At 39.9% G+C, this 26,847-nt stretch overlaps 1 protein-coding gene across 28 annotated transcripts in view; it reads left to right on the forward strand.

Annotated features, from left to right (window-relative positions):
• The window catches only part of TET1 (tet methylcytosine dioxygenase 1), a 74,983-nt gene that overhangs the window by 21,104 nt on the left and 27,032 nt on the right, over positions 1-26,847 (forward strand). For 21 of the 28 annotated variants that reach the window (XR_014948528.1, XR_001556030.3, XM_015866319.3 and 18 more), the window contains 4 exons: positions 11,387-13,898; positions 15,130-15,220; positions 15,818-15,911; positions 25,497-25,705. Coding sequence is in view for 24 of the 28 variants with exons in the window: in XM_015866319.3 (XP_015721805.2) it covers positions 11,387-13,898; positions 15,130-15,220; positions 15,818-15,911; positions 25,497-25,705 (2,906 nt within the window). In the remaining 4 variants the exon portion in view is untranslated. Of the gene's footprint in view, positions 1-102; positions 1,976-11,386; positions 13,899-15,129; positions 15,221-15,416; positions 15,578-15,817; positions 15,912-16,006; positions 19,001-25,496; positions 25,706-26,847 lie in introns of those variants that run through there. The other 7 variants (XR_014948529.1, XR_014948530.1, XM_085554086.1 and 4 more) reach the window with 7 other exon arrangements.

Below are 26,847 nucleotides of genomic sequence, written 5' to 3' on the forward strand. Positions count from 1 at the left end.
ATCTAAAATGCTAAAGGATGGGTGCTGAAACTGTGAAAAGAAGTTAAAGAAAATGAGATGTAATGTTTTTAAACTGACTTGAGGATTGTTTTCTTGACACAGAGCGCAGCTGAACGTGATCTGAAATAGTTGAGCACCATTTCAGTACATAAACATTTCAGAAGTTGTTGGACGTGGTGAATGTGATAAATGCTGAATGTAATGTGGTTTTATTTAAAATCATTGTGACTCCTTAGCTGCTTTGTCCTCACTGTTACACGTCATAGGAACTTGCTCAAGGGAGTCCTAAGTTTGTAAGACAAAGTTAATCTAGAAGTTAAGAGTAAGGAAGGAGCAAATAAGCTTCCTTGGCTTGCAAATGTGTCTGACCTCTGTGTGTGTGTCTCTCAGTGTGGGTGTTGCTGTGCAAACCACCTTCCCCTTTGCCTACAGGAATGGTGATGGCACAGCACTAACAAGTGTTCTTCTTTTTAAAAATATATTAATCCAGGACATTTGATTGTTTCATTAAGTCATAGGTATGCTCTTAATTGCCCATTGTAGTGGCTGCCACTTTTGCAGCATAGTTGCTAGGTGTTGTTAAGACTTTAGCATTTGTTCATTTGGTGCAGTGAAGGAGATAGTGTGTGAAATGAAAACTTCTTGTAAACCAGTCGTAGTGTTTTGTAGCGTGGAATTGGTACATGCACCTGTAGAAGTGAGAGGAGTGTTTCTTGACTTGTGTAGTTGTGTTGTGTTGGATGTCTGTCCGCAGTAGGGGTTCGTAGTGAGTCTGCAAACTTTCTCTTGAACTCATTTTACCACTGCTTCTTATTTGATGGCAGGGGAAGTAGCTATGTAATATGATGCTGTCATTCCTATCCTTTCCAAAAAGCCTTTTGAACAGTTTTTTTTCTTTTTTTATTTTTTCTTGGCTCTTAAATGGAAAAAGGCTCATCTGTTTTTGTGTGTGTGCATAGTATCATATGGTAGTCATTGGACTTGTGTTTATTTCTGGTTTGACTTTTCCTCTGCTGAATTGATTCTACAGCATTTCTTTCCCCTTCAGTTATAGAGAGCGTTCTTTCAGTTCACCAGCGTTTTATTTTGTGGTGCTGGATTGTATTTGATGAGTCGATTCACTTGTGTGCACCCAGTAAGGAGGCATGGTGCCCCTGAAGGCATCTCGTGGAGGTGGCTGTGTTGGTGCTGAGGAGGTTTTGCTTTGTTTTTGGTGGGGTGGGTCGGTCATGTTAAATGACCATGTTAAAATAGGTTGTGTTTCTGTCAACTGCAGGAAACCTCCAAAAAGCTTCACCATTTACATCTTCTGAATGGCACTTTAGAAATATGATGTTCTGGTGTATGATTATGGCTTGCTTTGTTGGTGGGACTGCTGTGTGAAGTGGTGTTGTATCCACTGAATTATAATTCAGTCTTTGTTTTAGTCATCAGTAGTGGCTGAGTGAAGCTTACCAGTGACATGTCAAAAAAAAAAAAAAATAGATGTTTTGAATTATTATTAATATTTTGTTATTGTTTTACTGGGGTTTTAATTTTGTTTTGCTTCAAAAAAGGGTTGTGGACTTGCTTAAGGGGTATTTGTAGCACGGTGCTCCAGTGACAAGTGGAGTTTGTGTTTCTCCAGTCATCCTGAGTTTGTATAGATGCACATTTATTTATTTGGAGAGCTGGCAGTTCCTCTAATGATACTTTTATGAACCAACATATTTATGAATTGTGCTGTACCAGGTTAAAGTAAGCAATGCTTTCCTGTTGAAAACCAGTTTGACAGATGTAGACATTATAAACTAAAGTGATAAATACAGCTGATACACCTGATGAAGAGGCACAGGCCGTGCTCCTTCTAGTAGGCTCTGTGGAGCTACAGCTGCAATCTGGATGGTTGCAGACATGAAGTTTTTAAAAACTAACCAACAAAAAGGAAGAAAAAAAGACTGAAGAGAGAGATCCTCAGTAGTACATGCAGTGCTAAGTGAGTACTGTAAGTGCATGCCCATTCTTTGTTCTCTGCCTGATTCTGTTTGTGTGTTTATGCATAAACACTATAGTGCTAATCTGTGCACAAGAAAAGTGTAGACAACACCTGTGAAACTCTAAAATCAATTTGGTTTAAGTCAAACCAAAAGCAAGAGATTATTTAATATCAAGCACTTTGGGTTTGTTGGTAAACCTTGTATTTAGGGGCTAGTGGGAGTCCCTTTTCCATCGAAGCTACAAATACATACATGAGCACTCTTTAACTTTTCAATGTGTACAAAGTGTGGTATTTCGTATCAAAAACAACGTTCAGATAAGAAGTTGCTATGACAGACCAGCTGTTGCTAGTCCTTCTTAAAATGTTTGTTTTGGTGCTTAAATTGCACTATTTCAACCTAATGAACGTGTTAACAAAAGTTAAGAGAAGCAACTCTAATATGCACACTAATGCTTTCAATGAGCATGGCTTGAATGGATTTTTGAACATGTAAGTGTAATTTTTTTAGCACAAAATGCCTGCCAGGATATTTAGCTGGAAGTAATTCAACTTTTTTTTTTTTCTTTTTTTTCTTTTTTTTCCTTTTTAAAACAAGATATCAACAAGTCAGTGGATGGAACTGCAGTGCTGTGGGGTTTGACAGAGGAAGAAGACAGGATAATAGGAGTTGGAAGGGATGTTGTACAGAAGACATGCTTTGTGTTTTTTAAAAGGACTTAATCATTTTGGAACATACTTGTTTGAAAAATAGCAATTAAAATTGCTTCGAGTACTGGTTGGATGTGTCTGCCTATTTCTTCTGAGCCTTTTTGCTCCCTTTTCCATAGGGGGTTTGCTTTTGGCACATGGATGGCTCACACAAATTATCCAACTCTTACTTTTAGAACTATAGTAACTAAGGAGTAACTTGGCAGTTGAATGCTTTTCATTTTGAAATAATTTGTTTCAAAAATGATGCCTAGATTATTATTTTTAAGGACCTTTTTGATAGCTGGATGTGTGTCTAAAGGGAATTATTATTATTTTTTCTTTCTGTGCTTAGTAGGCTCATGTGCCTCAGGTGAAGTAAACAGGCATGATTTATAGCTCTCTATAACTTCCTGAAGGGGGGTTGTAGTGAGCTGGGGGTTGGCCTCTTCTCTCGTGTAATCAGTGATAGAACTAGAGGGAATGGTTTTAAGCTGCATCAGGGGAGATTCAGGCTGGACATTAGGAAGTATTACTTCTCGGAAAGGGTAGTCAGGCATTGGAATGCACTGCCCAGGGAGGTGGTGGAGTCACCGACCATGGGAGTGTTCAAGAAACGCTTGGATGTGGTGCTGAGGAATATGATTTAGCCTGGAAGCATTGGTAATGGTTGGACTAAATGATCGTCTAGGTCTTTTCCAACCTTGATAATTCTGTGATTCTGTGATTCTTTGATTGTAATTCAGTACCACACTTTGTGCAGTCTCCAGTGCTTCCTCATGTGTAACTGTATTTCCTTTGTACAGTACCATTAAGATTTCAACTGTACATGGACATTTTTTTGAATGGAATCTTAACAAAAAAGGTCAGGTCTTTGTAAATGGTCTGTAAATTAGTAATTCTAATCCATGTCTTGGGGCTTGAAGCCAGTCCCTGGTGGGCTTTTTGTTATGGTGCTGATAGGGCTGAGCTGGATGCAGAGGTGCTCTTCCCTTACAGCCCCTGTCCTACAGAGCTCACCATCAGCACTACTTCCTTTCCTTCCCAGACCTGGCATCCTCCTCCTCTTTTCCCCTACAACTCATTGCTGGCTGCATGAAGCAGCTGTGGGGTGTAACACTCCTCTGCTTGCTCAGGGAATGCTGGAGGAAGAGGCACAGTGAGGCTGAGCCAGGCAGAGCCTGGCAGTTAGGGTGTTTGGGGGGGGGGAGGTTTGCACGTGCTTTGAATCACTATTTGTTTAGATCTGGCCTGTCACTATGTGTTCTAGTGGGATGCTGAAAGTTCCACTGTATTGAATTTAGAGGAAAGAGCTTCTTAAAAATGCCTGTGATCGGAAATGTTGGTATCAGTGAAGTAACATTTGTGGGAAGGAAGAAAAATATGTCAGTGTGCTCAAGTAGGGCATGTTTATATGTATGTTTGTGCATGGCTTACTTAATTCTAAGGGAGTTATAGCATTACTGCTTTCTTATTCTGGTTATGTTTTGTTGATTCTATTTATTAATTATGAAACTAAGAACTTTATTGAATACTTGCTATATGTAAGGTAGGCAGTGCAATACTTGAAATAGCTTTGCAGATTCCGGTGTTCAGTTGCCGGTGTTTGATATTCTTACATTTGTAGGTAATAACAGTATCTAGAAAATGTGAAAACGGATACTATTCATTTAGAACCATATTCCACACTGCTAAGCAAGTTTTTTGTTGCTTACAGTAACTGTTGCAGGAAGAAACCCAGTTAGAAGTCTCCGCCTTACTTGAATGGGACCAGATTTTCACTTTGGTGTGCTTTTTCTCTCTCTGATGTACTAAGATTTTACATATGGCATTAACACGAGGAAGATCTTGCAGGTACAATAGCAGCAGGTTTTCCCATGGGCATTAGAGAGCCTTGGCTTTGTAAATGCCAAATGATTTAACTTCCACTACAGTAAGTTGATAGTGATAGGGTTTCATTTGGGCGCTATAAACAAAGGATCCGCGCGTTCTTACAAAGGTGCTTTCTTTTCAAATGTCAGATATATGAAACTTACCCAATGTCAAGAAAAAAGCAAGCAGGAATTGCATAAAAGAAACCAACAGAAATCACTTGCCATTAATTTCTCTAAAGTCAGTGTATAGAACATGTTTGTCTTCTTATCCCAGCGCCGTTAAGCATTCAGCCTTTTGGAACATTAGGATTTTTCAAGGCAGACTTCAGACTGAGTGGCATGTGGCCTGACATTCCATTTGGAATTCCTTTCTCAGTGTTCTTGTCCAAATTACATCATTTCATTGATGCTCTGTAGTAAACATTTAACTCTTAAGTTTCGATTTTGTAAAATAAGGGTTTATTGACATTGTAAATTAGAGTTTCCACGTATTTAAAAATACAAAGCATTTAATTTTGTAGCAGATGATCATTGCCTGATCACTGTGATCACTGCAACCCTAACACTGTTATTTTTGCAATGCAGGATCCTGAATACTGCCTTATTGCTGGGTAGTCTATCTGACCAGTTTATTGTCTGAATTGCCTTTCACTAGTCCTCTTAATGTAGTTATCTCTGACTTATTCTTTCCAGTCTATTGCCCTCTCATTAGCTTTAAATCAGACTGGAATGTATGTGCAATGTAGGTGTTAGAATTTGGAAGTGACTGGGTGAATGACTTGTTTTGGTGTGTCCTTTGGAGCCAGGGCTGGTTAGCACTGTTAACTTGTATCTCTACAAAGATGAGCAACAAAGTTTCAGTCCAGACTTCCCAAGCTTTAACTTAAAGTCGTTGAATCTTGTTATGCTTTTGTCTACCAGAACAAAGAGCCTTCTGTTATTAGCTTTCTTTTCTGCACAGACTTAGCAATAGTTTGTGGCCTTTCAATTTTCTTTGGTAAATGGTAGAAAGTGGACTTGAGGCTTTCACTCAAGATACTTCAATCTTTTGTTTTTCTCCTGGTCCTCCAAGACCTGTCCAGCATATCAATGTCTTGCTTGAATTGGGTACGCCAGGATTGGACGCTCTGCTCTGCTGGCAGGTGTAAAAGTGCCAAATACAGGGCATAAAATAATCTGTCTTTTCCTAATTACATTGTTATTTATGCGCTGCAGAACCTTGCTAACTGTTTTGGCCATAAAGTTGCAACAGGAGTTTCTATAGTTACTGTGCAGTGTTTTATTGACCATGTTAATGTTCCTTCCAGGGTCACTGCTTCCTGAGATAAAACCTGTATTATACACATAAAGTCCAATGTCTTTGTTGTTAGATACACAGCTTCACCTTTATCTGTATTGAAGTGCTTGCTTGCCAGTCAAAAAGTCACATCCAATTTTATCATTATTATCTAATCTTCTATCAGAATTAATTTCAGTTTTCTTCTAGGTCATTGCTAAGGATCTTATATAATATATAGCTGTGATAAGTTCCCTGAGGACCCTATTAAGAACATTGCAGATTCCCAATATACGGTAACAGGCTTAAATGTATGGTGATGACCTAATGAATGGGTAAACTATAAGAGATTAGCTAGGATGAGTAAGTTCAAAGACTGAATTTATTCTTTCTCTACATTTTTAATTAAAGCATGTTAGGAGAGGGTTGTATTAGGGAATAGATACTGCTGGTGATTGTATGTATAATTTTTCTTTGTGGGTTGAGTGCTGTGTTTCCCAGAGCTGTCAGTGTTTCTTTGAATGTTCTATTTCAGCGTTAAAGATAAATGATTAAATAAATAAAAACTTCATTTAGAACAAACAGAAAAACCCAAGCAAGATACTAGTTTGTATTGGCTTCTGTAGCAGAAAAGGTTCTGTAACAAGTTTTTCTTTAACACCTCAATTTTTGGGAACCCGTGTTAGGGGAGCAGGGTGTCCTTCATGGCGTGAGTTCTGTGGTTTTGCTTTGCACTTTCACACCCTAGAGCACAAGGCTGACAAACAGAAATCTGAGTAATCTAATAAATATACTTCTCTATGGGTCACAGTATGAAACTTTAGAGTCTGAATAAGTGTTTTGCCCTTTATTTTATTTTTGCTAGTAACTACATCCTTTAGTGTCTTCTTGGGGAAGATCTAGGCCTTCTTGTAAGTGGTCTCACAGAAGTGTTACGTAAGGTGAGCAGGAGAATTGTGATAGTGGCGTGGGACAGAGAAGTGAAGATACCACAATGTATTTGTTACTATAGCTCATTCTGGATATAAATATAGTTGACTAAATCCTTACTGTGATGGAGTGAATTTGCTAGCTGTTAAAAGATCTAGCATGAAGTCTTAGTTGCTGTGGTAATTGGGTGGGTTTGGATGGGCACAGGGGAGTTGTGAGTGGAGGGGGATCCATCCAGCAAAGCACAGCTGGGTGGATTTCTCCAGCTTCACAGAACTTATAGTTGCCGTGAGTTTCCATATAAACCTGCTTACACTTCTTTACATCCTTTTGCCAAGAGCAAAGGTTATTTGCTTTTGTTGCTGTAGCTTCTAAAATGTGGAATTATGAGCCTGCTGTAAATGCTCCCTCAATGCTGTTGTTCCTGTGAGGAACAAAACCTATTGTATGGGCAGGTTATGTTATATTATTGTAGGACCCAAGTTGTTCACTTTACCTGAAGATCTGTGGGAAATATGCTTTCTGTGAGCTGCTGTAAAAGTGTGGTGTGCTGTGAGAGGCACACCATTTCATGGCCGTGGTTAATATGTAATTGGTGATAATAGATTTAAGTTTCTGGTGAGGTTAATAGGAATGAGCCTCTGCTTGCAGCTGGGCCCCTACTTAGCTGTCCTTCTCTGTGGCCTGGTTACCTGCCCAGAAACTCTGCTCAGTCTGCAGCCTTGGGCAGCAACTATTTTCTTGTCTGCATTATGGCAGTCAGTGGCCCTACACTTTCCACAGCATCATTCCTCTGTTCAAACCAATGCACAGGGTGGCTTTCTTGGTAGAACCCAACATAGATGAGTGCTTCCCGAGGCCTGTGCTTTCTGGCTCTCTATCTGTATCTTCCATCTGATATCTACCTTTTTATCCCTATATGATACTCCCATACTTACACCCCTATTAGGCAGTATCCATGCTGTATTCCATGGAATTGCCCCATGTCCTGGGGAATAGGAATACACTGCATAGGAGTAAATCGGTACTGGTCAGCTGGTGGCTGGTTCTTGCTCATCTCCTGGTGAAGCACTGACATCTGACAGCTGGACCATGAATAAAATACCCTGTTCAAATACTAGATGAAATATATTTGTTGTCTTCTGTTTTTTCTTTTTCTTTTTTTTTCCCCCAAACAGTTTTTCTGGGAGAGCGTGCAGGGCCTGCTGCATGACTGCAGATGGTGTCTTAGGATCCAGACTTACCCACAGCACTGCAGAGGAAAAGAGGTGCACAGTGCAAGCTCTCCTCTCTCACCATCCCTTTGCACTGTTGAATGTTGTAGTGCTGGAAGAGCTTCCTTTCAGGTCATCTTGGTCATTAGCACAAGCTAGTATGTGCAGGCATTATTCTCATGTGTTGAGAACTCTGTTCCTATGGGAGTGAGGGAGGAATCTAATTGGGATGTCTACTTAGGGGACGTAGGTTGTTGTGCAGCTTGTCAAGACTTGTTCTGAGAGCCATTTTCTCAGTAGTTGATCTAGGTATCATCTGTTATTTCTGGTTTACAAGAATAATTACTGGCTGTTACCTTCAGTACAAAATGTGTTGTTACCACCTGTAGAGACATGGAGTGAAGTATAAACCTCTACTCTTAATTGTACAGAAAATGTATAAAAGTCTTTAGGGTAGCCTTGACGTTGTATTTTGGTTGTGAGTTGCAGATATCTTTGCATTCCTTCAGAGTCATGTTGTATTAAAAGAAAAATCAATATTACGGTCTGACTCTTTTGAGAGAGATTTGCTGTAATTGGCTTTTCATGTTTGCTTGGAAGCATCACCTCCTGCAGTGACATGTGTGTATAAGAAGAAAAAGATAAAATGTTGAAGTTTAAATAATCTAGCAATGACTGCAGCAGGCTGCAATATAACAACTGCAGTTGTATCTTGAGCATGATTTGTTTTATATATCCAGCTGGAACAGTGTTACACTTCATGAAGAAAAGAAATTACTTTCACTGATCCAGATTATTCTACTGCTTTCCATTACACTTGTTTGAAAACTTTACAAATCAATTAGATCACTCTTCCATGCTCAGCTTCCATGAATGTTAAGACTTGCTTGGAAGCGTGGTATCCTTGACTGTAGTTTTCAGTGCTTTGATTCAGGACTGGAAGGCAGACTTCTCCATCCAGGTTGTTCAGCTGCAAAAGCATTTGCTGAGCTATTGGTTGTGGTCTGCCAGACCTTGGCTGAGGGGAAGAATCAAAGGAGCTCTGCCCCTGCTGGTATGACTGTGTTTCTTTTTATATAGTGAAACAGTAGCTTCACCTATTAAACAGAAAAGGCCACAGGAAAGTCTGGTGAGAGAAGGGGAGGGGGAAGGGTGTATTTAGGATTCATTGCAGTACAGTAATAAAGAGGAAAAGTGGCACCGTGCTCAAAAGGAGGAAGGACTGATTTATTATTTTTTTCCAAATTTTATTGTAATTTCTGTTATTTGTGTGGAAAAATAAAATATGAAGCAAAGCCAGTGATACGATTCAGCTGGTTCTGTTTTCTTCCTTGTTGCACGTAGGCAGCTTCCAGTTAGTGGAAATTATGATATGTGTGGGGAATCATTTTATTAATAATAATAAATAAGCCAGTTTGCTTCTGAGATCGGTTGGGTCTTATGTGGACACTGCACTTACATGCTCCTAACATGTAACATACTTAGTATTTTCAAGCACAGTGTTGCTTTTATGACAGTTAAAAGTACTTTACTGAAAAACAGCATAGTTGAGAGAGAAGTGGGACGTATTGCTGATGGTCATGGTTGAACCTTCCTCCTTTCTCTCTATCTCTTGTTACTCTCAGTTTGGCAGACTTAGTTTTTTGTGGTTAGATTGAAAACCTGTAAGCACCGAGGAATGATTTTAATATATTTGCTTTCATCTCCTCAGCCTCCTACTCATTTAATTAAGTTTTAATAGCAGTTTTACATAGTTGGGACAGTTTTGGACTGATAGAGGTATGCTTTTATTGACGAAAAGTCAGTAACTTCTTATTATAGTTCTTCCTGAAGTGCAGAGGAAAGAAGCCACTTAACTGAAGTGCAGCTTTTGTGTAGGCATAGAATTGTGTGTTTTTACTTCTTAGTGATGGATCCTTCCAATATTCCTTGGTGCAGTTATGGAGGCCTATGTGTAAATCCTCTACCTCTGTTAACAGTAGATTTGCTTATCCACCTCTGTGGAATTCTTAGAAATTGCCTGGTGATCCCCTCGGTCTTGGTATCATCTGATGAAAAAAACCTCAGGATCCAGAGCAGTTCAGGCTCAAGGGTCTGAATCAGCATCTGTAATGTAATGAAGAAACATGTATGGTGTTTTTCTTAATTTCCATACATTTGACATGGCTGCAGAGGTGCTGGATATGTTTTTACATAGCATTTTCATAGGACTTTGGTGCCTGATAATATTTAGGGCACACTAAGGATTCTCCGTTACATTTTTTTATCAGTCATGAGGCAGATATTGGGCTCCAAATGGAGTTAGATCCATATGCTTCATTTTGCCTAGGGATTTCTGAAAGGTTCACCTTGATGGTCATAATTAATCATAAATCCATTTTACATTTGTTCTCATTTCTTGGAGAAGTCCATGCATTTTAGCTATGGCTGCTAAATCACATTTGATTTAACTATTTTAAGTTTGGTGCTAAGAGTGAACTGCTAAAAACTTCTATGCAAATGTACAGTTAATTAACCAGTTCTATTGCTTGTGTCTAATATGAAAAGCAGTACTGTTTTCTATGCTAAGTAGGGCTGAAAGCTACAGAATATTTAAGTAACTCTTAGATGCTGCAATAAGATTGCTACCCCCAATGAGATCCATATGTACATATTCTCCAGGACACAGAATTCTGACTCGGTTGGTTTTGACATTGTTGTAACCTCATGAATTGTATCGTGTCTGGGAAGATGAAGGATGTATTAAACTAAATATTAACAGTTTGTTGCTATTTTATCAATGCTAGCTCAGTTACCTGAAAGACTGTTCAGAAATCTGAGATATGCCAGCCAAATGTCCAAGGCAGTCATGGTGTTTACATGATAACTTTCAGATGCACTAACACCACAGCTGGCTTATTAACCGTCTCACTTATGTCAGTTTTGAAGGTGTTGCAACTAACCCAAAAAATGGTGATTCTTACTGGAGTGTCCAAACAAGATGCATGTCAGTTTGAGTATAGCTGTAGAAGTATAATTATACCGAACTTTCTGAAGTCCAAGCTTTTAGATTTCAATCTTGCTTTGAACTGGAGGGAGACTTTCATCTGCTTGTGCAAATTCAGCAAAAAATGAAACCCTCAGATCAGTCTTTACCATTTAGTGAAGTCCTTTACGTGCTAATTCATTTCTCTAGTTTTCCCCACATGCAAGCTTTCTTCTTCTGTGTACCCCATTAAAACACCTTAAAAAACACCTTACAATAAATATGGATAGACTTCAGGCTTTTTATGATTTTCTGTTTTGTTTTTTTTTCAACGTCTGTGCCTGTGCTTAATTAGGATATTCCTCACGTATTCAGAATAGGGTTTAATTGCTATAAGTCACTTCTTATTTGTAATGTTTTAAAGCAGCTGTTACAATGTTTTTTATTATTATTATTTCATAGGCAAATTTAGAAAACAAACCAGTAAATGGCCGCAGACCAGAACTCATGGAATGCAGTATATGTGGTCATGGTGAAAAATACAGGGTGAAAGCAAACCAAACACCACACTTTGAAAATGCACAGTCTAAGGAGAAAGAAAGAATGACAGGCGTAGAAGCAGAGAAGTGGGCACATAACGAGAAGCCATCTTTTGGTGTTCATGTCAATGGAGATACCCATGGGACTGTGACAGGCCACGAACACTTGAGAAATGCAGAAAGAAGTGAAAGAGCGGTCTCTCCCAGTCAATTAGCTGAGCCAAAAAAATCATTTGCACAGACCATCAAAAATGGCATAAAAACCCTACATTACTCATCACCAGAAGCGGTTGCTTCACTGAAAAAAGCATCTGTGGAGGAAAGGACAGATTTGACGAGCGACTCCCATGCCCAGTGGATGAAGGCTACCAGTCTGAATGACATAGTCAGCACTCTGGCAACGGGTGTCAGCTGTGTTCACCCAGACAAACAAGGAAATCTGTTCATGAAAGAGGAAAATTGTACTTGCGGCGTCTTTCAGGATTCTGATAAGTCAGTATTGCAAACCAGTTCTGTTTTGGATCTGCATGAAAGCACGTGTTGTCCTCCATTGGTAAAAGAGGAAGTGCATGGAGAGGATGGCTTCCAAGTACCTAGCACAGAGACACAGCATGAGAATCCCTCTCTCCAACCAACCTTCTTGTCCCTGATTAAAAACAGAAACCTAACTGTGGAGCAGGTTGTAGCTATTGAAGCTTTAACACAGTTATCTGAAGTCCCTTTAGGAACATCTTCCCCAGCTAAAACAGAAAATACTGAATGTACAGAAGAAAGTTCTTCCAATTTGCTCCACAGTTACAAAAGGGATATTTCATCCTCCTTTACGTCTTCTACGTTAAAAGAAATCAAAGACACTTACTTACAGAAAGAACAACAGCTCTTGACTCACTGTGCTCACTCACAAAAGCAGCTCCAAAATAAGCCAGTGTTGTACAATGGCCAAAGTTCGATTTCTGAATGGCGCGATAAACCTGCCAATCTAGCTAGCGAGATGTATAAATTGCAGTTATCCTCAAGAGATACCAAAACTTTATCTGAGTTAAGGTCTAATGCAAAATCATTTTCAGGACTTAATACCAAGAAAAACTATGATCCGGTCTCCCTTCCGCGGTGTTGCAGTGTCCAACACGCAAGCAACAACTTGGATACTCTTGGCCAGTTAGATCAAAAGCCAGCCTGTAATGATTTGAGCTTGGAAGCTAGTTCTTTAATCAAAGAAGGAGGAATTCACAGCCAGGATGAAGAGGATGTAGCTACACAACTAACTCAACTTGCAGCATTAATAGAATCGAAACGGGCAAATCCAGAACAGAAGAATGACATAAAGACATCACTGCTTAACCTAATATCCCATGAGAGGCAAGCAAAACATAACCAAGATCTGCTGCAGAGAAAAGAATCTGTATTTTTTAGGCAACATTGCAGTTCCTTACTGTTAAAGCAAAAACAGCCAACAAATAAAAAAGGAAATGCTGTACCATGGAAACCAAGGCACAAAAAAAAGCCTCAAGAAGCACGCTATCAACAAATTAATCGAAACCAACTACAGTTGTTGTCATGCCAGCATAGCGAGTTACAGGACATTTGGATATCATCAAAACTGCACAAGCTTGGTCAGACTGTGCCACAGGACTCCAGAATAGCTCTGTCTGAAAAAAAATCACCACGAACCAAAGTACAGAAAGCACTGAATCAAAATGCGCTAACATTGCAGGAAAAACCTAGGCTGTTTCTTCCTCAAACACAGATAAAATTCCATAGATTATCTGAGGTACCGCAGGAGAAAAAAAAAGACAGGTTGTTTGGCTATGAAGTGCTGAATGAGCAAATCAAAACTGCAGGCTCCAGTGACCCACCAGGCATCGTTCCACTGAGAAAGGACATTGCTGCATGTAACCAATATAGCGATCTGCTCTCCCGTAATCCTCTGTCGGTTTCACAGTTGAAGACAGCATCCTTGTTAACCAGACCAAGTGAAAACACACAGATGTTTACAGAAAAATGTAATTCTCAGGTACAGCAAGCAGTGAATGTTGGTCAGACACATCCTTTGCCTCAAACTTTTAGTCAGTCTAACCTGAGAGCTAGTGAAACACACAGTGAGGATAAAGCCTATGTTCAACAAGGTGCTGTTGATCGGCAGGTAGATCTGAAGTCACAGATGCTGCCCGTTTCCTGCAGTGCAGGTCAGGTGCCCGGCACTGTGGAAGCTCTCAGGAACATGGAGTGTGCGGGTGAAGTTACCATCCTAACGTCAAGAAGTTTGGGTACTGACCATCCACAGAGCACAGGCGACTCAGGGTGTTCCCCAGCAAAAAACACACTCAGCAGTTTCCTCGAATCACCTATGAAGTTTCTCGATACTCCTACAAAGAATTTAATAGATACACCTACAAAAAAAGGACAGCCTGAATTGCCAACTTGTGACTGTGTTGGTAAGTCATCCTTTCGCTAGCTTTTGCCTGTACCTTTCACACAGGAGTATGTTTGTGTTGCTCCCCTTAATTCAAGAAAGTGTACTTGATGCTTAGGTGTTGCAAAAGGATACTCGTGTTGCTGTTAGGAACTAGAAGAAAATGATTCTTTCCCTTTCTGTAACCTTTGCCCAGTGTTCTTCAGGCCTGCAAATAACAGCAAAATTCAGTATTTTTGGCCTTGCATCTGACCTGTTTAAATTCAGGTTGAGGAAAATGAGTTTTTTTCTGATGGTTTTCTCATTACTCGCTTGTATGCTGTGTAATTTCATCTGAGTGTATCAGATCATGATTTCTGTGGTCTCAAACTGGTTTCTGCTTGAGATGAGCTGGGCAAAAACTTTCCCAATACCTTTTCATTGTTACCTAAATGCCTCCTGGCTAAACAGCAGGGAATTGTTGAGGGCAGTTGTGTTACTGTCACTGTTCGCCCTGAGGGTGATGGGAGTTTCTGTTAAGATTCCTGTGTAAGGCTTGTGGATGTCTCATCTCAGAGATAAGAGGAGAGGTGGAGATTAGGTAATAAATCCAGACATGGAACAGTTCGTGTTGTAGCATGAGATGTCGGATTGAACTCAGTACTGGGAATTTTGCAACGTAGTTTGATTGATGGTGTTGGACATGCTGTGTTTTCAAACTATCAAAGCACACAGATGGGGAGGAAAAAACCACTTCAGGGACTTAACAACACTGTACATGGGAACATCATCTTTGCTCCAGTGTTCTGAAGCAGCACGCTGCTAGTTAAGAAGCCCAGATTGCATTTTTTTTGTTCTGTAGTATGTATGTGACTGTCAGCTGATGCTTTTTGGCCTCAATTCTCCGTTGTCTAAAATGAATTGATAATGTTTGCCTACTCACAAGGGCGTTGGGAAGCTTACTTAGTCAATATGTATCAGGTCACGAGGTGAACGTTGCTAAAGAATGCAAGATAGTATTATGAATAGGATCTATTTGTAGCATCGAGAAAGAAAATCTACCAGAAGATTAACAGGAGAAAGCAAGCATAAAATAATATAATTTCAGTGTCTCTGAGGAGAAAAATCAGTCATCCTACTTATTCATTGCATTTCAGGGGCAGATTTTGTGTATTTAATTTGGAAGATGTTTCTGTAAACCATCTCTAAGCTGACTTGTAGTGGCGTAAATGAGATACGGATGTGCAAACTTAATTTTCTCAACCTGTTTATAGAGCAAATTATTGAGAAAGATGAAGGCCCGTATTACACGCACCTCGGGACAGGACCAAGTGTTGCTGCTGTGAGAGAAATAATGGAGAACAGGTGAGAAAATGTGCTTTGTAGTGCTAACAGTATCTTTGTGTAAACAGGAAAGAAGAGGAGCTGTAAGAAAACAAGTGCTGTTTGGCTTTGCTTTTCTGAAATTTTTGCTGTACTCATTTGTAAGTCATTTTCCTGTTCTGATGTGCTTGAGGGAAGCACTCGCCTTCCAATTCCAAATTCATGCATCTTGTCTGAGCTCCAGCAATTTTAGCCGGAGTGCTCGTAGGTGCTGTTGAAGTCCATAGGGATGGCAGAGATTAGCAGCTGGCTGGAGTCGGCTTCCTGGTGTCCTGCATGCGAACAACCTGTCTCAGATTGGACAGAAAGTGACTTGAGGGCTGTAGGATTTTCAAGCAGGTAACATTTCCTTTCCAAGTAATGTTCCCTTAGTGACAGAAGCTTGTTACTGGAGTAGATATTTCAAAATTGCTTTTGCAAATAGGACTTGAATTTAAAAGCGTTTTTTTGTTGTTCTAAATATATATACATTTTCTCTTCTGTTCTCAATAAAGTAAAAAATAAAATCGTTGTTTTATTGAATGCGTTTACTGTTTTAAAATGTGTTTTCAGTTCTACTCCTGAACTTTTTTAATGCAGGTATGGAGCAAAAGGAAGCGCTGTGAGAATAGAGGTAGTCGTTTATACAGGGAAGGAAGGAAAGAGCTCTCAGGGGTGTCCGATTGCCAAGTGGGTAAGTTTTTATGTTACACTAGTAAAATCGTTCTGTGTGGATTTTAAGTATCTAATGATGTGTAGTAACTTAAATATAATCTGATCTTTAATCAGTCTGCTTCTTCTTCATTTAATTGATTTACAAGTGTAACTGAATGATGAAGCTAAGGATGTCACTTTTTAATCGGTGGTGCTGTGGTTAGAATGCATTTGAAAGAGGTGCTTCACGGAGCTGGCAGAGATGGGCAAATCAAGAGCGAGAACACTTGGCAGTGTCTGGAAGCTGGAGGTCTCATGAAGTAAGCTGCTGGGAAGCATGAAAGAAAAGAAGGGAGAGTTGGAAAACCATACAGTAACTTTTATTTTAAACTTCTCAATTGTATAAACTGTCTCATATACCATGGAGTGCTTTGAGGGACTGAACGTACTATGTGGAAACATGAATGTTATGGTGATAGTTTTCACCAAAGTCTTGTCTCGCATTGCTTCGTAGGAGCCAGCAAATGAGCTAACAGACAAGCTCCAGGAAAGAGCTTGTATAGAATTGATTGTCCTTAATCTTTGCTGAAACCATTGAGGGAGGTAAAAGTAGATCGGAAATCTTATACACTGAATTTTGGAAATAAAAAGACTTTGCCTGTTGGAATATAGATTTTTAATTGTTGCTGTATTTAGGAATTTCAGACTTAACTGGTTCATCTGATGAGGATAACTGTGAAGTTGGTAGAGTAGCATTTGTAACTACATAACAAAATACAAGAATATTATATATCTTATGTGAATGATACTACATGTATATTGACTGCTTATGTGATTGGAACAGTTAAAACATGTTTTTCATACTCCGCACGTAAACTGATGTTCAGAAAGGGATCTCCTATGTGTGTGTTGTTTCAGATGATATTTAATAACAAATAGGCATCCAAGGAAAAAAATAGATGGCCAAATTTCAAAAACAACCAACCCCAAAAAAGGGACTTTTAAAAGAGGTTGGGAATTATAAGTTTTACCTTAGCAAACAGTTGTGAGCCTTTGAAAGGAAGAAGAGATTTAAAACTAATTCTTAAACTTTATTTTTCTGTTGCCAGTATCAACATATTGACTTTTATGTAAAACAGAGATGATAGATTCAATTGTGCATCTGCATGGGTGTAGGTGTCCAACATGTGTGTGCAATATGGCAGCCAGAGAGCACTCAGTGTGTGTAGAAAAGGCTGTTTAAGGATGATGCTGCAGTTCAGCCAAATTTCTACATGCCCAGCATTTGTGAGAGTAAGCTTTAATATTAATTAAACTAAATTCCAAATGTCTTTTGTGCAGCAAAGACTTTTGGTGTGCAAGCTCAGACCTAAAACGAATGAATGCCTTTCCAAGTCTGCTGTTACTGTGTGACTACAGGATACGAGAGAAGGAAGGAAATAATGGAAATCTTCTCTCTTTCATCCTGTGTATAATCCACATTTTTTTAGTTGATATTTTTAATGTGTGACTTAACTTCCGATTGGCAATGCTGACTTTAATCCTTAAAATGAGGCATATTTCTGTTTTGATTGTGACCAAAGAAGTGTTATTTGGAAATCTGTTTGAAAGCGTATGGAAGAAGTTTGCTGTGCTCTCAGATACTTGCAGTCACGAGGTTCTCAGCTGCACAGAGGCTTTCACTTGCTCATTACAGTGCTCGCTGGGACACTCATTTCTGCTTTGCAGATGGACGAGCTGTTGCCCCTAGGGCTCTTGAGAGATTTGTTGGCAAGAGCACCACGATGAAGCCGTTCCTCTTCACATTTACTTCAGTGAAGAATTGATACAGCGATCATATTTAGCTATTTTTCCCCAAGTAATTTTCCCTTTTACTGTAAGTTTATGGTTGTCGTTAATCGGTTCATTTGAAACATCTTAGAATCAAAGGCTGTTTTGTACAGTATGTATATATAATGTCTGTATTATTCCATATATATTATGTATATATGTATATGTACAATGTATGTATATAATATACATATTATATATAAAACATGTAAGAAAATATATATATTCTTCTGTTAATGGCTGCATTTCAAAATGCTCATTTCCTCCTGAGTTGTTTTCACCTAAGTGGCTCCATTAAACACTGAATGAGACGGGCTTCTTTTGTCCAAAATGAGCTGGCTTTTTCTTCCTTAGTTTTTAGGGTATAATAAACGTACAGTGTCTATGCAGGTGATAACTTTGCAATTAGAAAACAACAGCCATTCTGTGACGTGTGCCACGGCTTGTCTTGCTTTTTTTTAAATTTTGCTTTTTTATTCTGTACAGGTCTATTGTATTTCCGCATTATAAGTTAAAGGAAAAAGAGCTTGGAAATAGTGGGATTGACAACCTGTCTTTCTCAATTAGACCTTTCATATAAACAAGTTGCAGTGTCTCCCTTATTGCCAGCCAGCAGTGAGCAATTCATGTTATTCCCATTGTTTTATCAGTACTTTGCTTGATAATGGCTGTGGCCTCTGTTTTTTTTTTCTTCTGCTGTCAGCATATCTGATGGGAATTCAAGATCACCTCAATTCATTTAAGTGAGATGGCTTATAAATCTTCTATCTGTATGATGTTCATAAGTGTCTGACTCCAGGTATGATCCTGCTGCACTAAATTCAAAGATGATGTCAGTGACCTCAGAGGACAGCTTCAGGTCTTAACATTCCAGGTCTAAACCCATTTCTTTCAGTTTTCTCCTACTTGTTTCAGTGGATGTTGACCTGGATCAGCTTTCTGTTGTCTTCATTCAGAATCGCAGTGTAATTTCTAAGGCTGTAAGTTGGAATAAAGACAGGAGATGAGAACTGATAAGAGCAGCCAGGTTGGGTGGGAGACACAAGCAGGGCAGCCGCTCCCAGAAGACTCACTCACTTTCCAGTAACTCATTCCTCTGAGGTTCCCTAAGCTGAAGGCTGTGGCTTGATACTGCCTGTTATAGATGTCTCTCTTTATTTCTTTTTGTTCTCTTGTGCTTGGAATTACAGTGGTGGTATAGTAATGTTTTCAGCCTTGTGCTCTGTTCCCAGCAGTTCCTAGCAGTTGGTTTTGCTTTTCTTTCTGTAGCAAAGCAGTGATTTCTATCATTATGCAAAATTCTCATTTTCTGCTTGGTAATTGCTAACTATGCGCATTGAGAGTGGACACTATGCTGAATTTTATCTGCCATGCTTACTGCCCCCTCAGCAGAATGAACTGCTTCATTTGTTTGCAGATTGTGCTTGTCTTCTCTTCTCTGAATTACTCATCAACTCTTGTCACACTTTTATTTGCCTTTGACAAACATGGATGCAAACAAATACAAACTTGAACAGAGTTCTGCAGAGCTCCCATCAGACACATAGCAGCCTTTGTTTCTTGTCTTTTCAGCAGTTACTCACACATGGTCTTTTCCTTTGTCCCAAGAGACATTGTTTGCTTTTTTCTTTTTTTTTTTTCTTTCTTTTTTTAAGAGCCTTTCCTAAGGGACCTTACTGAGAGGCTTCTGAGAATCTAGTAATCCATGCAGTATGGCCAATGATTCACAAACATCTGGTGTCTCCCTGTGCATCGTGCTTACCTATGTGATCACTGGTTTGTGCCACAGAGCTCCATACAGATAAATGGGGGTAATGTTATCATTGAACTGGGATATTCCTCCTAGGACCATTTCCAAACTGCTCTCCTCTTCAAGCCTCCTGATACCAATGTGTTCTAAACCAAGACTATGCATATCAGATTTGAAAGTTCAGTCATTTCACTGCTCAGTTTCTGGGATGGATGCCATCTGATCATGGCAAATCATGACTGTGTTTTGGGAAACAAGTGATCTTTTTCTTCTGTCACTACTGTCCTATAACTGCTTCTCTGGGGGTGTTTAACTTCGTAAGGGGTGCGGCCAAGGCTTTTTTTTTTCCTGAAGTGGGAATAGTCCCAAATGGCTTTTTGTGAGCACAGCAGAGGTGGTTTTTGCATCTCTGGACTCATCTTCTCTGAGTGCTTTGTTCTTTTGTTTTACACCTGGGTGATCTGTTGACCCCTCAGGTTCTGTTAGCCTGCTGGGGGCTGTAACTTGTTTGAGAAATGTGGTACTCTGTGGCTTTTATGTCTTTCTCAAACTTTTTCACTTCTGTTTTGTTCTGGTTCCCTGTTTGGGCTTCCTACTTACAGCTTAACAGAGCTTTGTGGTCTTTTTTATGGTGGTGGTCATAGATTGGTAGGATTTATACATTAAAAAAAAGGGGGGGAGGCAGCAGATTAAAAAGAAGGAATTACAGATGCTTTTACAATGTAAATATAGTTAGAAGTGTAGAATCCTTAAGAGTTGGAAAGGATCTGAAAGCCATCTTGTCCAACTGCCCTTGAAGTGGCAGCCTTCTTCTAAGGGCTTGGACTTAATATTAACCACTGAAACCAGATTTTCAAAAAGTAATGCTTAGATTATGCTCTGTTAGAACCAAGCATTTACAGATCATTGACCTGGAAGGAATTTGTGCTTGAATACTAGAAACTACATTTTGTAGAGTGCCATGAGCTTTTGTTAACAATTGATTCTCTGCAGAAAAGAGTGTTTGTTTGCCTGTTTTTTCAGTTTACTACCTTGGCTTCAGTTGAGAAAGAGATTGGGAATAGAAAAAGTAAAAAAACTGACAAGGTGCGTGAGCTTCTAGGCTGCCTTACATGTAAGTTAGGGCTAGAAGGGGTGTGCATTAAAGAAAATGTAGTGATAAATGTGCGAGAGACTCTGCTCTGGCAGAGGTGACCATTACTAAGTAATGCTATCAAAGGACTGCTTTGCATGGAGTCCAGCGCCTCTAAGCAGGTTTTATTATTTCAAGGTTTTATTTCATATGATAAACTCTTTTTATAATCAGACGGTGATGTCCATTTGAGAAGTCTGGAAAGAAAACGTTTCTGAGAGTGGTTGGTGGTGATTTTAGTTGTATTTTTGGACACTGTTGCATTAGAGCAGCACTTTCTTGCCATTTTTCAACATATGTTGAAGGTAGCTCGTGCAATGGGTGCTATAGCTGTGGAGGCGCTGTCTTCACTGTTTGCGTGAGGACTTACGTGCTGAACACAGAACTAGAGTTTATTTTGGATGAAACATATTTGTAATGTTCAAAGTCAAGCTGTTCTTTAAGAGGTGCAGTGCTTTGAGATAACAATTATTATAAATTCTTACACAGTTTCTGAAGCATCTTCAAATGTCGTGTATTTGGAAAACCCACTCAACAGTTAGAGCGAACATAAAAAAGCTAAGTTAAGGTAAGCAAATCAGGTAAACCAAAGTTTGCTCAGAGAGGAATGCCTGCCATTTATTTCCATGGAAACTACAGCAGATAAAAAAGAACACAATGGCACTGATTGATAAAGCAAATCCTCACGTACAAAGTGGTGTTTTCCAGCATAGTCTCTACAATTAGCTATGCTTGATGAACCTGCTTGCTACTCTTGTAAAAATGTGCACCAGTGGAGGTGCCTCCTTGTTCCCTTGCTGACAGGCACCGTGTATCTCACGCTGTGCTCACATCTGTTTGGTATCCATAAATGTTCAGCAAGCATCCATAATTTCACTGGGTGCCGATTTTTCTGTGTGGAGGAATTCAGTGACACACCTTTGTATTCATTTCCATGTCAAACACTGTTCTGTCAGGCTGCCTCTCTGCTGCCATCTGTCACTCAGCACCAATGTGTAGCAGGGTACCAATGGGGAAAGGTTCAACCTCTCCTGCCATCCCACCGGCATCTGCCTCTGCGATTGTGGGCTGATATGATAATATAGGAGGTGTTACTTTTGGAGCAGCCCTCATTATGAAAGCCTCAACAATTAAATTGCTGTTATCACTACATTAAAACAAATGGTGATATCTGAACAAACGGTGCGTAGGTTCTTGCATCAGCAGCTTCTGGAGCTTAGATTTGCCAGCTGATTGGTACATTGTTTGCAGTCTGGGAAGCATTCAGATCGCTCTGCTGCATCTTTAAATCAATGTTCAGCTTCTGAGTGCTTCATACACAAGCCATAAATGCACTGGGAATTGTGTTTACCAACTTCCAATAGCACATACATACATGTTTTAAATTACTGCATGAAGAATTGAATCAAAAATTACATTGGCATTTTATTCTGCGGCTGTAACAGCATACTAATTCCATTTGCCTTACTGAGGAGGACTATTAGGTCGAATACATGCTAAAAAGGGAAAATGAAGTATAGACTGAGACTTGCGTGTTGCTCTCTTGATGGCTTTGAGGTGATGTTGCTGTTGCATGAATTTAAGATGTGTGATGTTTTCCATAAAGTACTGGGGGAGAACAGTTGGTTAAAACCCTGCCTGGACTGGGGGCGTTTAAAGGATTAAGAGCCCCTGGAACCATCCCCAGTCATTTGAAGTGACAGAAGCAGGGCAGAAATAGAGAAATATCTTGGAGTCATCTAAAGTTAAGAGGAGTGATCCAACAGATCATCCCTCAGTAAAACCTTGCTAGGTCCATTACTTAGAGAAGCAGTGACAGATCTGGCCTGTTAGTGTATCAAGAAAGACCTTGATAAGCAACACACAGCTTATGCTCATGTTTTGGATTTTACCTGTTACTCATCACAGGTTCACTAAAACAAACAAACAGACACAACCAAGTGCAGACAATTCAGTTCAATATTTTACCACTTAAGTTCAGAAATGTTTTGGATATGAGCAAGTACTGGAAAACAAATGAGAGGTTGGAAATAACTTTGATTACATCCCTGTTAATGTAACTAATAAGTCACTGAGTCAAGGAGCGTGGTAGGAATTTTCTCCATCAGAAAAACTGTTGTTAGGAATTATGTGGTGTTTCTGTTGGCTGGACTCGTCCTCCTCAAGTGTGGTTCTCTGTGTATTAAAGTTGTGTGGTATTGCTGTGGATTTGTTATTGTTGTGAGAGAGGCTCTGTTTATTATTGCCTTGAGAGCAGCATCTGTAACACATGCATGGGCATCATTGGTTTACGTGGGAAAAGCAGCGCAGCTCCAGCTGAGTTGCTGGCTACAAGCCCTGAGGAACTGCAATAGCTTCAGTGCAGGCTGTGCTCTTCTAAGACTACCAGGTGAGGAAAGTGCCTTATCTCCAATTACCAAAGGACAGGAGCGCTCCAGCTGCAGCACTAACCTCTTAAGAGCCACAGAAATAAAATCCAGATAACTCATAAATCCTTTGGTCACCTTTGTGGCCCGAAAGACAATGGATTGCAGAATGTTTGTGCATCCAATAAGAGCACTGCCTTATCTCTTGCGTGCACAACAAAGCAGATTCCAGCTGTGTTTATCTTCAGGGTGGGGTGATATTGGTTTGAAGCAGACTGTAAATTTCATCCCTGTTTATTTGTCTCTTTTTCTGGACCCAGTTGAGGACTATATGAGAGCTCACAAAGGGCACCCTGATGTTGCACTGAGACACTAAGAGAAACTGCATTTCCTCATTGAAGTTACAAAGTCTAGGAAACTAAGAAAGAGGAACGAGATTAAAAGCATCACCCTTCATGCTGAGTAACAAAATTAAATTCCTCTGTTTCTGACTGGAAGGAGCTATGCTGCCTCAGGAATGCACAGCTCACACTGATGTGAATAACCTGTATTATGGATCAACCATAATAGATTTTCTGTAAGTCTCACTCAAATGTAAATGAGCTGCATTATTTCTCTTTCTTTACAGAAAATACTGTACCAGTTGTTCAGTCACAACCAAGAGGAATGGTAACTCAGATGCATTTATTTTTCTCATTCAGTTTAAGGCTGATTGTGAGACTGTGTAATCAACTTGAAAAGGGCGATTCTTTCTCCCTTGACACAAACTAACTTGCGTCCTGTTTCTTCCTGCAATGCAAGAATGCATTGTCTCAAAGTTTTGGTCTGTTGAAAATCCTTTCATTTGCAGATTAACTGCAAGGGTATTTTGGTTCCCACTTTCAATTAGTTTGAATAATTTAGATACTCACAGTTGATCGGGCTAGGGGTCACATGAATGACCACTAGCCACGTGTCTGCCAACAAAGAAGCTTTGACATCAGTCTGATAGAGAATCTACTTGAAAACCCAGACATCTGGAGGCATTCAATGAATAGGTGAAATTGTTGCCTTTCTGCTTTTATAGTCTATCCTTATTAACGTGGTTTATCCTTATCCTATGGAGCAGTGCTTCTGACAAGTTCTTCACGCTACCAGACAAAGTATTGCAGGGAATACCAATAGTCTCGTACAGAAACAAAGGTTGATTCATCCAGCTGGCAGTGATGGTCTTTTATTGTGGAATGCTCCTTCCAAGGAAGCAACCTTCATCCAGGAGATGTCCTCCCCTTACAGGCCAGCCCTAAATAAGCCCAGGGGAGTCTGAGACCCTGGGCTCACCCTTTCCTGTCACATTGTAAGCACATGTAAGTTGTTTGCACCTGTGCTTCCCTGCCAGCCATACTCCTTCACGAGGTGCTCCATCATCAGTTCAGGCTGTGACCTAACAGCTCCCCTACACACGCTTATGGGGCTTTTACTGATAGGGTGGTGGTTGGTAGAACTAGAGTGACTGACTGCTTGTTCTGAGCAAGTGCTCTGCTGCAGAGCTGGAAGAGTATCTGCAAGTGTAAGGGCTCACTGGCTGCATAGATGCATCTTTTCTTAGGAAGAGAAAGCTACTCACCCCCATCCTAGATATGATATAGCAGAGGAGGAAATGTAGCTTCTAGGCATGCTGCCTTTGTTTTGAAGCTCTGAATGTTGAAGTAACACTGAGGACTTGACCCCTTTTTTGTTGGAGGCCTCTTAGAGGCTCTGATGGGTCAAACATGTCTGAAGAATGGATAATGTGTGTCAAATATTGTATTCTATTATTACCTAGATTTAAGGCATCTTTTTGGCCTTCTTAAGAGGCAAAAATTCTGTCAAGCTATGACAAAACCTAAATATGTGGCATATTGTTACTTTTTTTTTTAGTTCAGTGCTATACTAAAAGCCATTGTAGCAGTTCTATGCATGTTAGTCTTTTATATATCACATGGATAAAATCAACAGAGTTCTTTCTACGTCATACAGGTCACTAGGATATTTCAGCACTCTGCTAAGTACTTTAATGTTATGAAAAATCTCTTTGACTCCTTCATGCAGTTTACTTTCATTGCTTTTGACTAATGATATGTTGCAAGATGGGGACAACTCAGTGTACTGGTATGTAACTGCAGCAATCACCTTAACGGCAGTGTGTTTGCTTTTGGGGTGCAGCTTATGTATCAGCTTTCTGTGTTCTGACAATACATACTCAGTAATATTTCCAAGGTAACCATTAGGTTTTCAGTGGCTCTGTCATTTCAGGATTGTTATATACATCTAGTGTTGTTTTTTTTCCTCAAAGCAGTCATTATTGTTTGGGTAGAACATCTAAGATACTCCTTCTGTAAAATACGCTGCTATTTCTTTTACAGACAGAAAGGCAACGCGGAGTCACATGCTACACCAAGAGACCAGTGTGTGATGCTTTCCCAGCCCTACTTGCTGACAGGCACTTCAGACAGCAGTTTTATTTTCTCTTCCAGGCATTACATGTTTTCTAGTCATATCCTAGAATGAACAAATTGATTCTTTCAGGTGATACGAAGAAGTAGTGATGAGGAGAAGTTGCTGTGCTTGGTACGTCAGCGTGCGGGACACCACTGTCAGACTGCTGTCATAGTGATTCTCATACTGGCGTGGGAGGGGATCCCTCATCTCCTGGCTGATACGCTGTACAAAGAGCTGACGCAGAGCCTCAGAAAATACGGCTGTCCCACGAGCCGCAGATGTGCACTGAATGAAGAGTAAGCAGCTGAAATCATCACTGACTGTTGAGTCACCCTTCAAGTGTTTTCTGAATTTAATAGCATGGAAATTCAATAGTAGTGCAACTGATAAATACAGGAACACTTATTTAAAATTACAAACCACTAGGTGTCATTTTAGTATAAAACTTAGCTTCTGACTTTTTCTAGAGTCCAGGCTTTAAAGGCTTCTTGTGCAGTGGAAGCCCAGGGAAAGGGCAGACAAAGAACTTCTCTCCCTTGTTTGCACACTTGTTACATGTGCAGCCATGGTGAGGAGCTGCTAAGAAGGTGATTCCTGACTTCCACCACACCTGTGAGCCAGGCTGGCCGGTTGTGAGAGGAGGGCGCGCTGCTTTTCCTCCTCCGCTTGGATGTGCTTCATCAGACCTTTCAGAAATCTTGTGTGCGTCTGCCCCACATGGGAAGTCTGGCCAGGATAACAGCAAATGTGCTTTGTTTTCAATTGAAATTGTTTTCAATAAATGAGAGAAGCAGTAGTGATAGTAACTGTCAGCTGCCTCAGCTAATGTTGCTGTAATACTGCCTAGGTGTAAAATTAAAAGAAATGGTATGCTCAGAATAGGGGCTTTCTCTGTGCCTTTTAAGAGAGGAATTCAGATTAATTGACAAGATGATGTTGCAGGTTCTGGAGTAGAGCTGCCTTTATGCTGACATTTTTGTCTGTAGCCTACATTTAACCAACCTCTAATAGCTGTGCAGTGATCTGAGTCTAATGCTTGTGTTCCTGAATGGCCAGAGTAAGTAGGGTTGTTCCATTTTTAAAACTGGATCACTTTGGAGATAATGGTGTTGCCTCATATAACGTATTTACTGTATTTACAGGCAACCTTCAATAGGACTGGTATTTTTTTTGTCAAAATCATAAAAGCACAAGAGTACGCAGGCAGCTATAGCTCAGTGTTATGTATTTCCCAAGGGTGGAACTGGTGAGACTTCAGAGAGTTGCAACTGTATGGGAAAAAAGTCCTCTGCACACAAATGTTTCATTAATGGAGAATGCCTCATTAATCCTTGTTTTGGAAATTCCCGTATTGTTTTGCTATGTATTTAAAAAAAAAAAGTCAATAGCACTGACCATTCAGAAAAAGGCAAGTTGCATCGTCAGCTGACTTCTCTCT

The sequence above is a fragment of the Coturnix japonica genome, chromosome 8 (genome assembly GCF_054131305.1).
Source record: "Coturnix japonica strain WE chromosome 8, WE-NBRP24, whole genome shotgun sequence".
Lineage (NCBI taxonomy): Eukaryota > Metazoa > Chordata > Aves > Galliformes > Phasianidae > Coturnix > Coturnix japonica.